The sequence below is a fragment of the Lynx canadensis genome, chromosome E2 (assembly GCF_007474595.2).
Source record: "Lynx canadensis isolate LIC74 chromosome E2, mLynCan4.pri.v2, whole genome shotgun sequence".
NCBI lineage: Eukaryota > Metazoa > Chordata > Mammalia > Carnivora > Felidae > Lynx > Lynx canadensis.
The window spans coordinates 48,552,869-48,570,096 of record NC_044317.1 but is presented as its reverse complement, the minus strand read 5'-3'; the positions used below and the strand labels follow the sequence as shown (position 1 = coordinate 48,570,096).

Genomic DNA, 17,228 nt, shown 5'->3' with positions numbered 1-17,228 from the left:
GCCGAGAACCCTGACTCACTGTGGACTGAACAGCCTGTCTTCAGCCCTGGCACTTGGAAGTCCCTGTCCCTACTATGCCTCTCACAGTCGTCCCAACATCTGGGGGCTCAGGAAGGCCTGAGAGGTCTGAGCCTAGGTGGTACTGGGCTGGGTTTGCCCAGTAACCCAGATATAGTGCTGTTTTCGGTGACCCCTGCTGCCCCCACATGGCCTGAGCCAGCACTGCACCCAGGCCAAAAGGAGCCTCCTGCCCTCACAGTGTGTGGACAGTGCACCTCTGGGGAGACAGATAGATTCCCTGTGGAGGCACGACTGCTTGTGATGGGGAGGGTCAGGAAGCTTCCGTAGGAAATGGCATCTAAGGTACAACCAGAGCACCAGAAGCTCCAGCCAGGGGAAAATCTTCGGCAAAACGGGGAAGGCAGCTTTGGAAGGGCTTTGGCTGCTAGGTCAGTATGTTCCCAGAATTCTTGTTTGACTTTGATCTTGCGGGGTAGTGTGTGCAAACTGGTTTCACCTAGTGTGTTACTGATTGATGGTGCCTGCCTGGAGTGTTACTGAGAGTAAAAATCTGCTAGACCCTGCAAGAACCTGAGTGCCTTGATGGATTGGTGATGCCTGCTTCAGGCAGAAACAGAGCATCCTCTGGAGCTGCAGGGTCGCAGAGGTCATAGTTAAGGTTGAGATACCCAGAAGGGCTTGGCCATAAAGCAAGAAACGGGAGACTAAGGAATGAGAATTTAATGGGGAAGAAGGATGCTTAGGGTGTAGCCTCTGGCCGGGGGACACCCTGGCCCTGGTCTTGGGCCAGCAGACGCAGAAGCAGGGAGTGCAGGGCCCGACAGACAGGTGTGTAGCCCAGGCGGCTCAGATGCAGGTAATCGTACATGTCATGGTGACTTATGGTACCGTCTGAGTGCACAAAGCCAGGGTCGGCATCCAGGAAGTGGGCGCGTGGGTGGCCAGCCAGTGCTGCCCGGACCAGCTCGTTCACTCGCCGGTTTTTCTCACGAAGTGGGTTAGGGTGCTGGCCCCTCGGAAGCAGGCCCTGAGAAAGGCCACCAAGAGTTGTGAGGAGACATCCTACCAACATCTGGGTATCCTGTTCTCTGGGACAAACTGTTCACCCTCACCAGGAAGTTGCCAGGTGTAGAATATACTAGGGATGGAGTAGTGGGGGATCAGAAGGGTAATTCCTGATACCATGTCCGAGACTCCCTTCAGCAAGTACCTTCTGGGTGCCAGCCCCTTTCCAAGTATCCATCACAAAAATGACACCATGGCAAAGGGTCAACCCCTCTTTCAGAGGAGGAAATATTCCAGCTGGAAGTGATGGATGGAGCCTGGATTCACCCCAGGAACGCCTATTTTTGGCTAATTGTTTTGAGTTTTGCAACACCCCCCAGAATCTTCAGCAATTTCTTGGGCAACAGCAGCTACCTGGTCCCTGAACACCTTAACAACAGCTGCTGGGTATGTAGCAAGCTTCAACTGGAGATTTTGCCCGAAAACCACCGCTTTGTGCCATGCTGCCCAGAACTGTGCCGGCTGCAGCTACACCTGCCATTCTTTCTTCCCTGCCCTCCCACCCTCTCACCAGCACCACGACCCGGGCCTGGGGCTGCCGTTGGTTCACCAGTTGCACAATGGCCTTGATGCCACCAGTCACTTGCTCTGCTGTGTGCCCGTGGTTGTTGGTACCCACCCAGACCACCACAATCTGTGGAAAGAAAGGCATGAAGCAGCGGTCAGGAGGGAGGCTTGGGGCGCGTTAGCTGCCCACCGAAGCTCTGCTCACCTTGGGCCGGATGTGTTCCAGCTCCCCATTCTCCAGTCGCCAAAGCACATGTTGCGTGCTGTCACTGCCAATGCCAAAGTTAAGTGCATGCAGAGGAGAAAAGAGCTCCCGCCAGATCTGCAGACAAGAAGTGGTGTGGGTACATTGGCAACAAGGGCATTGGCAACAAGGACCACCACCCTCTGTCCAAGCCACATATAATGGAAGAGCCCTGCCTTATGGAGGCAGTCTGGTCGAATCTCGCTTTATGCAAACCTATTACAGTCTCACTTTCATGGAGATCCACAGAAGCGAGACTCACTTTATGGAAACCTATTCTGCTTGAGTCATGCATGCATTGAACCAACAGCATTGACAGTTGATGAAAGCCATCATGGTTTGACCTCACTTAGTGGAAACGTAACATAATTGAGTCCCCTTTGTGGAGAGCTATTACAGTTGACTTTCACTTGGTGGAAAGACTACAGCTTTGTGGACATCCATTAGGGCTGTGCACTACCTTAAGCAAACAATAGAATCTCACTTTAGGCAATCTTCTTGCAAGAAAGCCTCATTTTAAGATTTTAAGTCTCACTACACAAAAACCCATGTGACAAAGACTGGTCACACAGTTCCTTCTCAGTAGAATGTTGCATCTTACACGGAGGTTTGGGTGTGGGTGCTGCCTGAGGCTATTTCGGGTACCTCATCCCTGTCTGGCTTGGGCTCTGATCCAGATGTGTCAGCGAGGGCACAGGCCTGGGTGGGGCAAGGGGATGGGGGACGGGCCTCACCTCGCACTGGTGCATTAGCTGGACCAAGGAGTCCCCGATGAAGACGACTTCGGGTTCCTTATCTTTGCTGTCGGCCACGAACCGATGGTGCTTCGGGGACGTACAAGGGGAGTCAAAGGCACGCGCGCTGCTTGGCCCGCCCCGCTCTGCTTCCCCGCTTCGCCTCCACCACCCCAACTGCTCTCAGTTTCCTAATCCCACAGAGAGAGTGGCGCCAACCAACTGCTCTCCTGAGGCCCCTCCCGGACTCCTGAGTATCGCGGGCCGGGTCGCTCACCAGGGACATCCAGCGTCCGTCACCCTGCACGTCCTGCACCGGCGTGGGCTTGCTGGCTGGGTTCTCCTCTTCGTTCATCTTGGCGCCGCAGCTCCTTCCTGCAGGACTGGCGAGCGAGGTCGACCCGGGAGAGTCGGCCGAGGAGGTGGCTCCGCCACGCCCACCCCTCCCTTCCAGGCAACAATGGACGGTCCCGACGCCCGCACTCTAGCGAGGACTACTGCCGATCCCGGGCACCGCCTCCTCTGCAGGAGCGGAAACCTTCACTTAAAAGGGGTGGTGGAATTGGGAACCCATGCTTCCCCCGCGGCGGACGCGCAGTGGGCTCGTCCGGCGCTTCCCGCCCGGGCCGCTCAAGCTCGGGCGGCGGCGGCCAGCGCACCCGGGCACCTGGGAACGGGGAGGCGAGATCATCCAGCACCCATAGGGGAGGGAGGAACCCCACACGCCACACCGGCGTCAGGGGGAGGGGCGAACTACCTGAAAGGCCGAGAGTGGGCGGGGGAAATCTAGAGCTTTTCCTTGGGGGAAGAATCCGTTTGCTGTAGAGCGAGAAATGTGCGGAAGGGATCGCCAGCTCTGTGTGTGTGTGTGTGTGTGTGTGTGTGTGTGTGTGTGTGTGCGCGCGCGCGCGCGCGTGTCATTCACGTGGTGGTGGGGGAGGGAAATGAGTGGACGAGTCCATTCCTGGATCCCTTGAGGGGGTGGCTCGTACGCACCTGGCTAGGTGGGGACGCTCCCATTTTCTATTGATGTGGGTAGAAAAAAAGATAGCAAAATGTGAAAAATAGAGCCTCCGTTGTAAGGAGACATCCTAAGAGAGAGCCAGGACTTAAGTGATCCTATCTGCTCGCAGGCCTCCCCTGCTCAAAAATATCAGTTTTTGTGGCATAAAATCTAAACTACACATCTTTGCATTACAAACATCACAGGCCCTGCAAAGAGGGCAGAAGAAGGTACAGAAAGAAAAAGGAAATTAGAGATGCTGCAAGGCCCAGGTCTAGCCTGGCACCCCTCCCACCCAGCTCATCTTGCAGATCTGTGGCCTCTGTTCCTCTCTCTAAACCCACAGGTGTGTCTAAGCTCTGAAGCCTACATCCATAGCCAAGGCCACCTAAGGTCGGCCCCTCCCGGCCCATATTAATCTCAAATGTCAAGTCTTCCCAACTCTTCCTCTTCTCAGGGACCAGGTGGGAGTCCCACATTCCCCTAAACTTCCTGGTTATATTCCCGTAGCTCCACTTCCAAATGGGACCTTCCCATCTATTCATTCTTTCTAGGTAGGTTGATACTGAAATATGGTCTTATTTATCATGTTTTCCTTCAGTCCACTTGCCTGGAACAGGGCCTGACTCATAGTACCAAGTACTATGGCTGTTCACAGGAACTTAAATGATTATTAAACGAATGGGTCAAATCCTGGCCTTGTCCCAGTGTGTTGGGGAAGACAGATCCAGACACAGAGATGAGGAAAGGATCAAGGTTGTGATTAAGAGAGGTGGAGAAGGGGAAGGAGAAAGAGAAGGACTCAGAGTAGGGGGTTCCTAGGAGTAGTATTTGAGTTTGGCTTTGAAAACTCAGGAAGTCTGGGTAAGCTGTATTACACAGGTAATATAACTGATTAGGGCGTGGGGAAACTCTGGCCATAGCTTTATTTTATTTTTTAAATATTTTTTTTATATTTTATATATATATATATATATAAAATTTTTAAATATTTTTAAGTATTTTTGAGTGAGAGCAGGCAAGGAAGGGGCAGAGAGAGAAGGAGACAAAGGATCTGAAGCTGGCTTGTGTGTGGGCTTGAACTCACCAACCGTGAGATCGTGACCTGAATGGAAGACAGAGGCTTAACCGACTGAGCCACCCAGGTGCCCCTATAGCTTGATTTTAAAGTCTGAGGGGACTAGTGTCGGTAGATAAGTTGAAAAGGTAGAGAAGCCGTTGCTGAAGCAAAGCTTAGTGAGAAACAGCTTCGAGGCATTCATTCCATTCAAACCAAGTGCTGTTTCAAGTTAGATGTATTGGCTCATTTTATACTTACAGCAACCACACGAAGGAGGCACTATCAGCTCCATTTTACAAATTAGGAAATCGAGGGTCTGAGCAGTTACACACTTTTCAAGGGCATACACTCAAACGTGCCAATTTGGGTTGTTTAAACCTAGGTAGTCTAACTCCAGATCCTAGCTCTGAATGACGACTCTATACTGATTCTCTAGGGATGAATTCTGTGACTGTCTGGGGACCCGCTGCAAGTGGAGACTGCCATGGCCCTTTTTTCCCCTTGTGCCTCGCCTCACGGCTTTCGCCGAGAGACAGTCTAAACCAATCAGCATTCACGAAGGGGGCGGGCCCAGCGAGTCTCACAGCAGATTGGTGTATGGGAGATGCCAAAGGACAAATGAGAGAGATTTCTGGAAGTAAGGCTGGAAAGGGTGGGACCATAACCGGCACTCTGTTCCTCGTGCCTCCCGAGAGCAGGAAGTCAAAGGGCGTGGGCGGTGCACGCGCATGCGTGTAGTGTGCGTGAGGCCCCGAAGAGTCCACAGGGCGTCGTGAACTAGGGTCACCGTGGAAAAGAAGCCATTGCACCCCACAGCCACGTGGGGTGGGTGGGGGACGGGGTTCATTGGGCCAGGAGGTGAGGTACTCCACCCTTACCTAGCCCCCACCAACCGTACCCCCCTTTTAACCTCAACTGCCCACCTTTGCCTCATCTACCCTAGTCCACCGCATTCCCATGACTAGGCCCAGTTCCTGGTAGCTCCTCCGTTGCCTTTTCTGTTTTCCCGAGGTCTTCTCTGTCTCTTCTACTTCTTTGTTGCTGTCTCTTCTGCCTTTCTCTCTCTACCATGTCACTCCACTTTCTGCATTCTCCAGTACCTCCTCTACTTCTGGATTTCTCCTCTGTCCATAATTCCTTCTAGTTCACCAGACCCTGTGGTCTCATGATCCCTTCCACATCCCCCATCTTCTAGCTACTTTCTCATGTCCCAGTACCCTGTAACCCCTTGTCTATTCTCTATTCTGACACACCTCCCCATTCACCGTGACTCCCTTGACCCCATCCAACCCCTACAACTCCTTCCTTGACCAAGTCTTTGCCAATCACTCCCTACCCACCCACTATCTTATTCTCATCTTGTCTCTGTAAATAGGCCTTCCACCTCACCCCAAACTATCTTCTCTTCTCACTATTCACTTTTAGGTTCCTGATTTATCGGCATGATGATGACTGTCCTATCTTTTTCTTCCAGGACATTATGGACCCCCGGGGGCCAGGCCCCCAGCCTTTCCAGCGGCCTGAGAAATCTGGTCGTGTCCGTCGTCGGAAGACAAGGCGGGAGCGTAATGAGGCCCTGATGGGCAGCCGCCGGCCATTGACCCATCAGGATCCTCCTGTGACCAGTCAGGATCCACCTGTGGCCCCTACTGTTCCCAAGGTCGTGGTCATAACGCAGGGCCGGCTGAGCCGGGAGCACTGGGGTCTCTTTAATCATGAGGTGAAATCTCTGGATGTGGCACGGCTGCTTAGCAGTGGGTCCCTGGAGCCCGGCACCCCTTCAGTCCCCACCAAACGCTTCTCAAGCCCAAGCTGGGCCCAAGAACCAGCTCCCCAGTCAAGGGGCAAGGAGAACCAGGTGCCTAGAGGCTCAGGCCCAGGCCCACCCAGTCCCCCAGAGCTCCCTGGCTTGGGGCAGCTGCTGGAGGAGCTGCAGTGTCAGTTGATTCTGCCACAGGCCTTCCCCAGGAGGAACCTAGTGCAGGAGGCCAGGGATGCCATCGTGGGCACTTTACAGGCCTGCCATGGCTGCGTGCCTGACCTTACCCTGGTGCTCCGTGACTGCCAGCCACCCTTACCAGGTGAGTCCACTTCCTACTTCCTGTGATCCCTTTCTCCTTGTCTGCTGTAGCTCAGCTGTCTCCCATGCTTTTTTCCTTTGTGCCAGGGACCAAGCCTGGGGGCCCTGAAAGACGAAGGATGACACCCTCCTGGATCAACAGCCCGGAGCAGGCCCCAGGGGAGAGGAGGCAGAGGAGGCAACAGAGGACAAAGGAGCTCACTTTCTCCATGCCTCACACCTCCAGCACTCCCCTGGTGCACAGGGTGAGCCTGGCGCCACCAAAAGGTCCCTGGCCACCACCTTTGCCCTTGTTGCCTTCGCCATCTGGGGCAGCCTGGGGCCCCCCAACAGCCTTTGACCTACTGAAAAGCATCTGGCTGGTTGCCACACCTCCCCCTCCCCGGCCCTGGGGGGTCGGCCCACAACAACCCCTGCCTCAGCCACCATCACCCTTGTTGCCCCGAACCTCTGCCCTGGATTGGAGCCCCAGCCCTCCTGCCCCACTGCCCAGCCTCTCCTGGGTGGTGGCCCAGAGCAGCCCAGAGGCCTGGTCCTTTCCACCTATGAGACTGTACTGAGGGGACTGAGGCTGGGCTAGGGGCAGGAAACCCGCACTCCTGATCACTTCAATAAAGTACCTTCTTCATGGTCCCCTTGATTTTCAGTGAGTGGCTGACCCAAGCAAGCAGCTTTGCTTTGCTCTGAGTTCTGGGTCCAAGATGGAGGGGAAGATACCATCACTTGTCACCTTCTTGGGATTTGAGGGCCAGCAGGCTGGGGAAACCTGGGGTTCAGTCAGTCCAATGCATCTACCCACTGAAGCCAACTATGTGCCAGGCTCAGCTCTGGTGATGCTGGGGCCCCAGAAGGAGTGCTGCTGTGGCTGTGTCCCCAGAAGATTCCCAGTCCAGTGGTGGGCACAGACAGTTCCAGCCCCAATGGTTGCATCTTGGGGACAGAGAGGTGCAGGGGCTGAGGGAGTCCAAGGGGGGAGTGATGATTCGTCCCTGGTGATGAGGGAGTTCCTCAGAAAGGAGCAGAGGTAGACCTTTACACATTTTAAGATTGGTAAGAACTTACTAGTAGAGGAAGAAAAGAACATTTCAGGGAATTCTGGAAACGCTGCTTTATGGGACAGTATGTGCAAGGCCTGGAGCAGGGCAAATAGGGGATGTGGAACCATTTTCATTCAGTCCATATTCCTAGGATATCCTGGGACTTAGAGTGAGTCGTGTCCAGGTCCAGCCCTCGATGGGCTCCTGGTCCAGTGGACATAGGAACCGTGTGTGCAAGATCACGACCGGAATGGGAGACGAGGCCTGAATCTACCCCACAGACTTTTTAACTTTGGCCCAACATACATTTAAAATTTTTGAATTAATTGCCTACTGTCACAAATCAGTTTGCTTTAAAACAAAAGCAAAACAAAAAAAGCCTAACACATATCTGGCTTCTCAAAAACAAAAAAAAAAAAAAAAAAAAAAAAAGAGAGAGAGAAAGAAAAAAAGAAGGAAAAGAATCTGGCAGCAGACCTACTATCCCTTCTGGCAACAACTGGCTCAAGCCAAGTAGCAGAGGCTGCCTTTTCATGGGTGCCACACTCTCCACTGAAAGTGTTCTGTGCACTTATGTTTTCTGCTTGGCCCCCTTGGCTTAGGAAGTTTTTTAAAATGATATTTTGAGGAGCAGCACTTTTTTTTTTTTTTTTCCAGTGGAGGGGGAGGAATGAAGCTAGAAATGTTTGTTGGAATCTGATCAGGGGAAATGAAGCTGAGGGACTTGGACGCTGCTCTGTAAAGCCTTCCAGGGATCCTCATTGCCCACTGGGAAACCATAAGGTTGGTACCAGCCGGTAGGGGACTGAACTGGGAGATCACACGACTTGGCTGAAGTCTAATGAGAAAGTGGCAGTGCTGGGTTTTGAACCCAGAGGGTTGATTTGGGTCTGCTCTGGGCTTCTCACAACACCACCTCTTCTGGCAGCAACCCGGTTTCACACCCCGGTGAGCAGTGACTGGACAGGGTCAGGCAATGGAATGTAGTGATTGTGACCCAGCGTTCTGCCATCTCCGTGTTTTGTGACCCAGAACAAATGGTTCACCCTCTCCAGCCTCCGTGTCTCTGTGGGCACTTCACAGAGCCCATGGGATCTCGGGTGGACACTGCTGGGGATGGCTGTCATGAGGGCAGGAATGAGCCATCAAAGAGCAGTTTGGGGTCTAAGCTGGCGGGGAGGTCAGGGCAGAGCTGGGGTCTGTACGTTGGGGGTCATCCCGAGATGGCTGTCTGGAGGAGGAGGCACGGCTCGGGGGAATGTGAGTTCAGGGTAGGACAAGGGGAGCAAGAGGTATCAGGGAGAGTCCCAGAAGGGAGAACTGAGGCTGGGGCGGAGTAGAGAGCATGGGGAGGGGTCGTCCTCTCCCATGCTGATGGAGAAGGCGCCAGGCAGGGCCATCCCGGAGGAGGGGGCGGGGAGAGCGGCGCCCAGCGGCCCCTTTAATCGGGGGCGCGCGCTGGCCGGCCCGCGCGCTCTCGCCGCCGTCGCCGGGCCGGAGCGGGAGCCGGAGCCGAGCTGGGGCCGGGGCCGGGGCCCGGAGCGGGCGGAATGGAGCCCCCGCGCGCGCCCGCTCTGTGCCGCCTGCTGCCACCGCTGTTGCTCCTGCTGCTGCCACTGCTCCCCCGCGCCCGGGCCAAGTACGTGCGGGGCAACCTCAGCTCCAAGGAGGTGAGCGCGCTGGGCCCTCCCCTGCCACTCGCCGGGCCCCTGGGGACCGGAGGGAAGGGAAGGAGAAGGGTGCCGCCCCGCCCCCTGCCGCCCTTCCCAGGCCGTCCCTGAGAGCCGCGGTGGGATTGGGGCTGGGGATAATAGGGAGGACTGGGTCAGGGTTGGGGCTGAGAGGCGCCGTGGGGTCGAGAAGAGACTTGAGGGTTGTAGGAGGGACATTGAGGTCAGAGCTGGGCGGGGAGGAGGGACGGGTTGGGAGAGTGAGAGTTTGGGGTGGGGGTTGGGAGAACGCCAAGGTGGTGCTGAAGGGACAGCACTTTTCACTCCGTAGAGAGCCTGGAGTTCACACCGCTGCTCAGGGCCAGGAGAGGGCCGTTTGGAACATTACCCAGTAGGAGGTGGTCTCTGGGACCACCGTGGGGCACTCGTGTGGATAACCGGGGGATGCCAGTCAGATGGTGTCTGGGACTGAAGGTGGCCGGGATGGGCACCTGGCCCTCCAGGTCCTTTCTCAGTGCACTTGGAAAATGGGAAAAGTGTTTGAGGGGAGGAGAAGAAACTTGTGTGGGGGGCATTTGAGACAAGAATCCTGGACCCAAGGTAAAGGGATCACAAGAATTTTGGAGGTAACTTGGTCCCCTTAAGCTTCTCTGGAAATCAGGTACCCAAGACTAGGGAAGGAAAGTTGGGGGGTCTATGGAGTTGGGGAGTTCTCAAGGATTCAGGAGGCCTGGGCCCCTTTTCCAGGATTGGGTGTTCCTGACAAGATTTTGCTTTCTTTCGGATTACGGCCGACTGGACTTCCGTTTCCGATACCCTGAGGTGAGCCTTCCCCCACCACTCTCCATGCTGAGGCTAGATATTCCCTTGGCCTCCCAAGGCAAGGGCTACCCCAGTTCCCTATACACCCTCAAACTTCAAAATCTCTGGGTCTGCAGGCCAAGTGCTGTCAGAACATCCTCCTCTATTTCGACGACCCATCCCAGTGGCCGGCTGTGTACAAGGCAGGGGACAAGGTGAAGGCTGTGAGGAGGGTGCATGGGAGAGGGAAGAAGGCCGAGGCTGGCCAGGGAGTGACCATGTCCCTGCCTTCCCCAGGACTGCCTGGCCAAGGAGTCAGTGATCAGGCCTGAGAACAACCAGGTCATCAACCTCACCACCCAGTATGCCTGGTCAGGCTGTCAGGTATGGGGGAATGGGCAGATGCTGAAGGCCAAGGGCCCGAGGGCTGCGCAGACAGGCTTCAACCTTCTTCTTGCTCCTTCCCAGGTAGTGTCAGAGGACGGAACCCGCTACCTGAGCTGCTCCAGTGGCCGAAGCTTCCGCTCGGTTCGTGAAAGGTGGTGGTACATCGCACTCAGCAAGTGTGGGGTAAGAGGCTGGGCCGGCCACCTGGGCCTTCTCCTCCTTGCCTTCCTGGTGACCCTCTACCTGCCCAGGGTCCCCCCTCCCCACTTAGGCCTCCCCACTTCCCACAGGGAGATGGGCTGCAGTTGGAGTATGAGATGGTCCTCACCAATGGCAAGTCCTTCTGGACACGGCATTTCTCGGCTGATGAGTTTGGTGAGCATTGCGGACCCAGAAACCAGAATCTTTGTGGAGGTCTAGAGTTGGGTGCTCACTGCCGAGGGACACCCAGCTTTGACTGCATCATTTCCTCCTTCTACAAAATTGGCAGGGATCCTGGAGACAGATGTGACTTTCCTCCTCATCTTCCTCCTCATCTTCTTCCTCTCCTGTTACTTTGGATGTAAGTCCAGTACGTGGTGGTGGGGTTAGGAGTTATGGGGGGCAGGGTTGGGGGAATGAGCCAGTCTCCCTTCCTGTCTGTGAACCACCTTCCCCTACTTTTCTTTTAGATTTACTGAAAGGTCGTCAGTTGCTCCACACAACTTACAAAATGTTCATGGCTGCAGCAGGAGTGGAGGGTGAGGTTCAGAGTATCCCAGCTTTTGAGTTCTGTCAGAGGAGGGACATAGGGTCCAGATACCTGGGTCTGAGGAAAAGAAGAGGGGTTGGGGGCCTGGATCCTGGGTCTGAGGGAGGAGGGGCTGGGGGCCAGGACCCCTGGGTCTGAGGGAGGAGGGGCTGGGGGCCTGGACATCTGGATCCTGAAGAAGAGGGGCTGGGGCCTGGGCTCCAGTCTCCTAGGACGTCAGTGGGCGTAAATGGTCTAGAATCCTGATGGGGATGAAGGAGGGGTTCTGGCCGTCTGGATCATAATGCTAGGGAACAGTGATGCCCCAAAGCTGGTTTCTGTCCTTTCCTCCCTCTGCCCGTTCTCCCCTCAGTCCTGAGCCTCCTGTTTTTCTGCATCTACTGGGGCCAGTATGCCACTGATGGCATTGGCAACGAGAGTCTGAAGATCTTGGGTGAGAATGAAGTGGGCCAGGGGAGGGTGCCTGGGCTCCCTCTGAGCCCTATGTCTGAGACGCCCTCTCCTCCCTTCTCCCAGCCAAGTTGCTCTTCTCCTCCAGCTTCCTCATCTTCCTGCTGATGCTCATCCTTCTGGGGAAGGGATTCACAGTGACACGGTGCCCAGGCTGGGGCGGGAGGGAGTGCTGGGGGGAGGTGTGGCTGGGCTAGGGAACAGGACACTGGGGTGGATCTGGGGGGGATGGCTTCCCGCTTCTCCCTGACAGCCCCCACCCCTGCTGTCTCCCTTCATGGCCTGCTGCCAGGGGCCGAATCAGCCACTCGGGCTCCGTGAAGTTGTCTGTCTACATGACCCTGTACACTCTCACCCACGTGGTGCTGCTCATTTACGAGGCCGAGGTGAGTGCCGCTTCCCACTGCCCAGGCCTTGCCTCTCCGCCCCTCCCCAAGCTTTTGGCCACCTCCTCCACCTGTCTGCCAGCCCTTCCCCACATCGCACTCTAGCTGGCTCGCTCTCTCCCACTCTGCGATTTCTGCCTGCCCATCTGTCTCTCTAAGTGCATGCCTCCTCTCTTCACCATCTCTGAGGAGCCTTCTTCCTCCTCCCTCTGTCTCTCACTGTCTGTCACATTTAAACTCAATGTCATGACTGAGAGTTCAGGAGTCACGCAGACCTGGATTCCACTCTGGCTCTCCCACTTCCCAGCTAGCTGACCTTGGGTGATGCCCACCCCCTCTAAGCCTGTTTCCTCTTCTGTAAAATTGGGAGGGTCGTACTTATCCCAGAGGGCTCCTCTAAGGCTTTATATCACCTTGGCTTTGCCTTTGGCCAAAAGCCGCCCCTTTTAGCCTCAGTTTCCCCCTCTGCGAAGTGGGGGTGTTAAGAAGACCCACCTCATTGGGTTGACGCAAATGGAAAAACTTACGCATGGTAGGTGGTTAGCCCCATGTTGGACCCCTGGTAGAGAATGTATTCTCTTTCTTTTTCACCCTCACTCTACCTCCATGTCCTTCTATTTCCATTTTGTTCTCTCCTGCTGCTTCTGTCCTGACCCAATAGCTCTGCTCCCTGGGTGCCGGTGGGGGGAGGGGCCTAGGGTCTGGGGTCCTTGTGTGGAGGGCAGGAGGTCAAAGCTATGATGAACCCTTTCCCTTGGGTGCAGTTCTTTGACCCAGGCCAGGTACTATACACGTACGAGTCGCCGGCGGGCTATGGGCTCATTGGGCTGCAGGTGGCGGCTTACGTGTGGTTCTGCTATGCTGTGCTCATCTCCTTGCGTCACTTCCCGGAGAAGCAGCCCTTTTACGTGCCCTTCTTTGCTGCCTACACCCTCTGGTGAGACGTGCTGGGCCCCCAAGCTGTCCCTGTCTTGTGGGGCTTCCCATTTCTCAGACCCTCTTCAGTGAGGCTGATGGGCTTGCAAGTCAGGCAGCGGACCCAGTCTGCCACTTACTTCGTGACCTGGAAAAAATTATTTTCCCAAATTAAAAAAAAAAAAGAGAGAGAGAGAGTGCCTCAGGTTGCTTACCCATAAAGAGTTATCTTGAGCATGCCTAGGGCACTATAGAAGGGCCTTGTGCTTGGTACGTAGTAGGTGTTCAATAAAAGCTAGTTGTAATTTTTTATCATTCAACATAACATAGTCGTACGGTAGGCAGATTCTAAGCCTGACTGCTTGGGTTCAGATCCCAGTTCTAAAGCTTGTAAGTTGTATGACCTCACACAAATCAATGAACTTTGCCCTGCCTCAGTTTCCTCATCTGTTTAATGGGGATGGAAATTGTACTTGCCTCCAAGAGTCATTGTGAGTTAATGAGTTTACAATCGTGAGAAGCTTAGAGACGGGTCTGGCTTGCAGTTAAGTCCTTAATTGTTATTATCATATGTTAATGCATTCAGCAAACATCTTTTGATTTCCTATCAGGTGCCAGGATTTGGGGTGGGGTGGAATGGAGTTAAATTCAACCTAGTCTTTGCCTTCCAGAATTTCCCAGGCCAGTGGGATTCCTGCCCCCTTTTAATCTCTGGCTTCTGAAGGTTACACTGGTTTCTCTCTAATTTGGGACACACCTGGGCCCTACGTGTGTGCGTGGCAGGGGGGCTGGGGCCATGGGGTGGGGAAGAGGGCAGAGGCAGTGTCTCTACTGAACCAGCACCTCCCCTGCAGGTTCTTTGCCGTTCCTGTTATGGCCCTGATCGCCAACTTCGGGATCCCCAAGTGGGCCCGGGAGAAGATTGTCAATGGCATCCAGCTGGGGATCCATTTGTATGCCCATGGCGTGTTCCTGGTGAGGAAGGGCATCCAGGTGGGGGTGGGAGCCTGATGGGCGGAGAGTGGGTGAAACTCCCCAACCCCTGAACTGCCTGGACCTTCTGTTCTGAGCTCTCCATCCATTTCCTTCTCTTCATTCTTTACTCATTCAACAGACACTTACCAAGAGCCTGCTGGATTCCTGCAGGCTATTCTACTCTGTCCCCCCAAGAAGCCAGCCTCTTTTATTCTCTCCCACCTTGTGTTCTAGCCTCTTCCACTGACCACACCCTTTTTTCTTCCTTCCTTCCTTCCTTCCTTCCTTCCCTCCTTCCTTCCTTTTTCTTTCTTTCTCTTTCTTTCTTTCTTTTTTTTTTTCTTTTTTTCTTTCTTTCTTTCTTTCTTTTTTTCTTTTTCTTTTTTTCCTTAAATAAACTTTACCATCAATGTGAGGCTGGAACTTGTGACCCTGAGATCAAGAGTCTCATGCTCTACTGACTGAACCCCACCCTCTTTCTCAGCCCCTCCCCATTCCTGACCCTGTGCACTGCCCCCCGCCCCCTCACGTTTCCCTTCTGTATCCCACTGCCTTTCCCAAACCCCTTGGTCATTACTCCACCCTTCGCCGACACGTTCTTCCATCTGCTGCACCATCACAGACCATTGTTCAGGAAGAAGCAGGTGGAGTGGGTCAGGCTGGGGCTCCAGGGGGCCTAGATCTGAATGACATCTGGAGGGGATCAGCACTAAACCTCTTCTTTGCCGTGGTTTATATCCTATCTGGGCTTCTGGGTGACAGTTCATATACCTTGTTTAATTGTGTGTCAGAGCAGCCCCAGGACAGGATGGATAATGGTCGTTGCACCCACTATACAGAAAGGGGAAGCTAAGGTCCAAACAGGAGAGGTGACCTGCCAGGGCTCCATGGCCTCTGGTAGGAGGGCAGGGCCTTTGCGCCCAGTCCTTCCACAGCCAACCATAAGAGGGAGCCAGACAGGAGCATAGGCACTGATGAGGATCCAGGCTTCTGACCGCAGGGGTCCACAATGTGCTCTGGGTGGCGAATGTACTCAGTCACAGATGGCCTGGTCCCCCATCTTCTACCCCAGAGCCTGACTTAGGTACAGACTCACCTTCCCAGACAGCCCTTCCTGAAGCTCTGCAGGAATTCAGAAAGGGACAGAAACAGGAGAAATGCTGAGAACCATCATGGGCCAAGCTCTGCCCTCTCCTCATCTTTCCGAGTAGGTGCTGCCATCCCTTTCCCCCAGTGAGGCTCAGGGAGCTTTATCGACATGTCCCAGGTCTCATGCTCAAAAAACTGGGGGGCGAGAGGTGAGGTGCAGGCCCTGGGCCCCCAAGTGCAGTGCCCTCTTAGCTATATTTCATCTTCAGCCAGTTTCTTTTGTAAAAATGCAGTTAGCTCAGCACAGCCCCATTCCGCTGTTTACTGCTTTCAGCTGCTTGTTCCCATGACCTTAGAGGGGTCGCGCTGGGCTCCCGTGTGCAGTGCTCGAGTCACACCCAGTCCCTGCTCTCAAGATCTACTAGACTAGTTGGGGACACACTTCTACATTCAACCAATATTTATTGGGTGCTTATGTGCCAGGTGCTGTTCTAGAAGGTATTGGGGATTCAGCAGGGAATGAACAAATTCCTGCCCTCACAGAGCTAACATTCTAGAGTTTATCAGGTGTTGTTGTCCAATTGACCTTTCTGTGTTTATGAAAATATTTTATCTATACTCTGTGCTCTCTGATACAATAGCTACTATCCACGTGGGGCTACTGAGCACTTAATGTGGCTAGTGTGACTGAAAACAAAAATTTTGGTTTAATGTGGATTAATTTAAATGTAAATAACCCCATATGGCTAGTGGGTATCATACCGGACAGTGAAGGCCACTGAAACTTACCCAGTGATGTCAGTGATCAGGGCTCTGATGGAGGAAGCATCGCAGGGCAGTCAGGGTTGCGACGGAGGAAAAAGGTCAGAACTCAGCGAACTGTGAGAGCCTGTAGTAGGAGAGCCTAACCCGGAGTGAAGGACTGCAGGGAAGGGTGGGGGATGTCCAGTGAGGGGGAATCCTTACGACCCCATGTTTAAGGAGACAGCCTGAGGCCCGGACAGTGCTGCTCCAACCAGCACCTGGCCTGTCGCCCCAGATCATGACACGCCCGTCGGCGGCCAACAAGAACTTCCCGTACCATGTGCGCACGTCGCAGATCGCCTCAGCCGGGGCCCCCGGCCCGGGAGGGAGCCAGTCCACGGACAAGCCCTTCCCGCAGCACGTCTATGGGAACGTGACGTTCATCAGCGACTCGGTGCCCAACTTCACGGAGCTCTTCTCCATCCCCCCGCCCGCCTCCTCCGTAAGCCCCGCGCCCCCGGCGCACGAGGAGCTGCTGGCGCCGCCCCTGGAGTACCTGACCCCGCTCCCGGCCCCGCCGCCGCCCCCCTCGCCCGGGCGCCTGAGCCCACCCCCTGCCTTTCGCACGCCCCGAGCCCCAACACCGCGCCGCGACCACCCCCCGGCGCCTGCGCCCACCCTGCCAGACTGGGTCCTGGCGCTGTTGCGCACCGCCCCCGCAGACGCCACGCGCCGTGCCCCCGCCACCTGCCTTCCGCGGCTCTCCACCCACTCCCCGGCCGCCGCCGGAGTTCGCCCGGCGCGCTCCGACGCCGCCCCTAGAGTACCTGGCCCCGCTGTCCAGGCGCCCAGCCGCCCGCTCCTTCCCCTGATTGACACCAGCGCCCACACCTCGGGAGGGGGGCTCCTTTGCGGGGAGGGGACGGCCTTCGGGGCCGCATCTGCCCCCCGTGGGTCTCGGACGGCCTCTGACCCTGACCCCCCTCCAGGCCGGGAAGCAGGTGGAGGAGACGGCGGTGGCGGCGGCGGTGGCCCCGAGGGGCCGCGTGGTGACCACGGCCGAGCGGGCGCGGCCCTCCCCGCCCCTTCCCGCTCGGTTCCCCAAGGCGGGCCGACCCGAGCTGGATGGCCCGACGCCGCCCTACCAGCCGCTCGTGCCCCAGACGGCCGGCGCCGCACACCGGCTTCACCGAATACTTCAGCATGCACACGGCCGGGGGCACCGCACCCCCGGTCTGAGCACCCTTGCCCACCCCCGCCCCATGGGCCGCACGCCGGGCCCCGGCCGGGCTCCGGATCCCCGCTCTAT

General features: G+C 55.6%; 3 protein-coding genes across 4 annotated transcripts; 2 read left to right on the top strand and 1 right to left on the bottom strand.

The window, feature by feature from the left end:
• Positions 1–726: 726 nt before the first annotated feature.
• On the bottom strand, positions 727–3,454 carry PAFAH1B3 (platelet activating factor acetylhydrolase 1b catalytic subunit 3). 2 transcript variants are annotated; one of them, XM_030299543.1, is made up of 6 exons: positions 3,329–3,454; positions 2,849–3,093; positions 2,572–2,661; positions 1,799–1,915; positions 1,598–1,720; positions 727–1,048 (listed from the first exon to the last, which is right to left on the bottom strand). In XM_030299543.1, the coding sequence occupies exons 2-6, from the start codon at positions 2,924–2,926 to the stop codon at positions 761–763; spliced, it is 696 nt and encodes a 231-aa protein (XP_030155403.1). In that variant the 5' UTR covers positions 2,927–3,093; positions 3,329–3,454; the 3' UTR covers positions 727–760. The 2 variants fall into 2 exon arrangements, with proteins under 2 accessions (XP_030155403.1, XP_030155404.1); XM_030299544.1 differs by having other exon boundaries at positions 2,849–2,954.
• Positions 3,455–6,108: 2,654 nt separating this feature from the next.
• PRR19 (proline rich 19) lies at positions 6,109–7,315 on the top strand. The gene is made up of 2 exons (XM_032591509.1): positions 6,109–6,715; positions 6,802–7,315. The coding sequence occupies exons 1-2, from the start codon at positions 6,115–6,117 to the stop codon at positions 7,272–7,274; spliced, it is 1,074 nt and encodes a 357-aa protein (XP_032447400.1). The 5' UTR covers positions 6,109–6,114; the 3' UTR covers positions 7,275–7,315.
• A 1,986-nt stretch (positions 7,316–9,301) lies between these two features.
• On the top strand, positions 9,302–17,188 carry TMEM145 (transmembrane protein 145). The gene is given in 16 exon segments (XM_030299705.1): positions 9,302–9,421; positions 10,169–10,243; positions 10,360–10,437; positions 10,520–10,606; positions 10,691–10,792; positions 10,900–10,984; positions 11,100–11,171; positions 11,281–11,349; positions 11,713–11,793; positions 11,877–11,955; positions 12,103–12,196; positions 12,961–13,133; positions 13,966–14,086; positions 16,215–16,421; positions 16,909–17,088; positions 17,090–17,188. Coding segments are annotated over 16 exon segments (1,692 nt in total). The 3' UTR covers positions 17,159–17,188.
• The last annotated feature ends 40 nt before the right edge of the window (positions 17,189–17,228 follow it).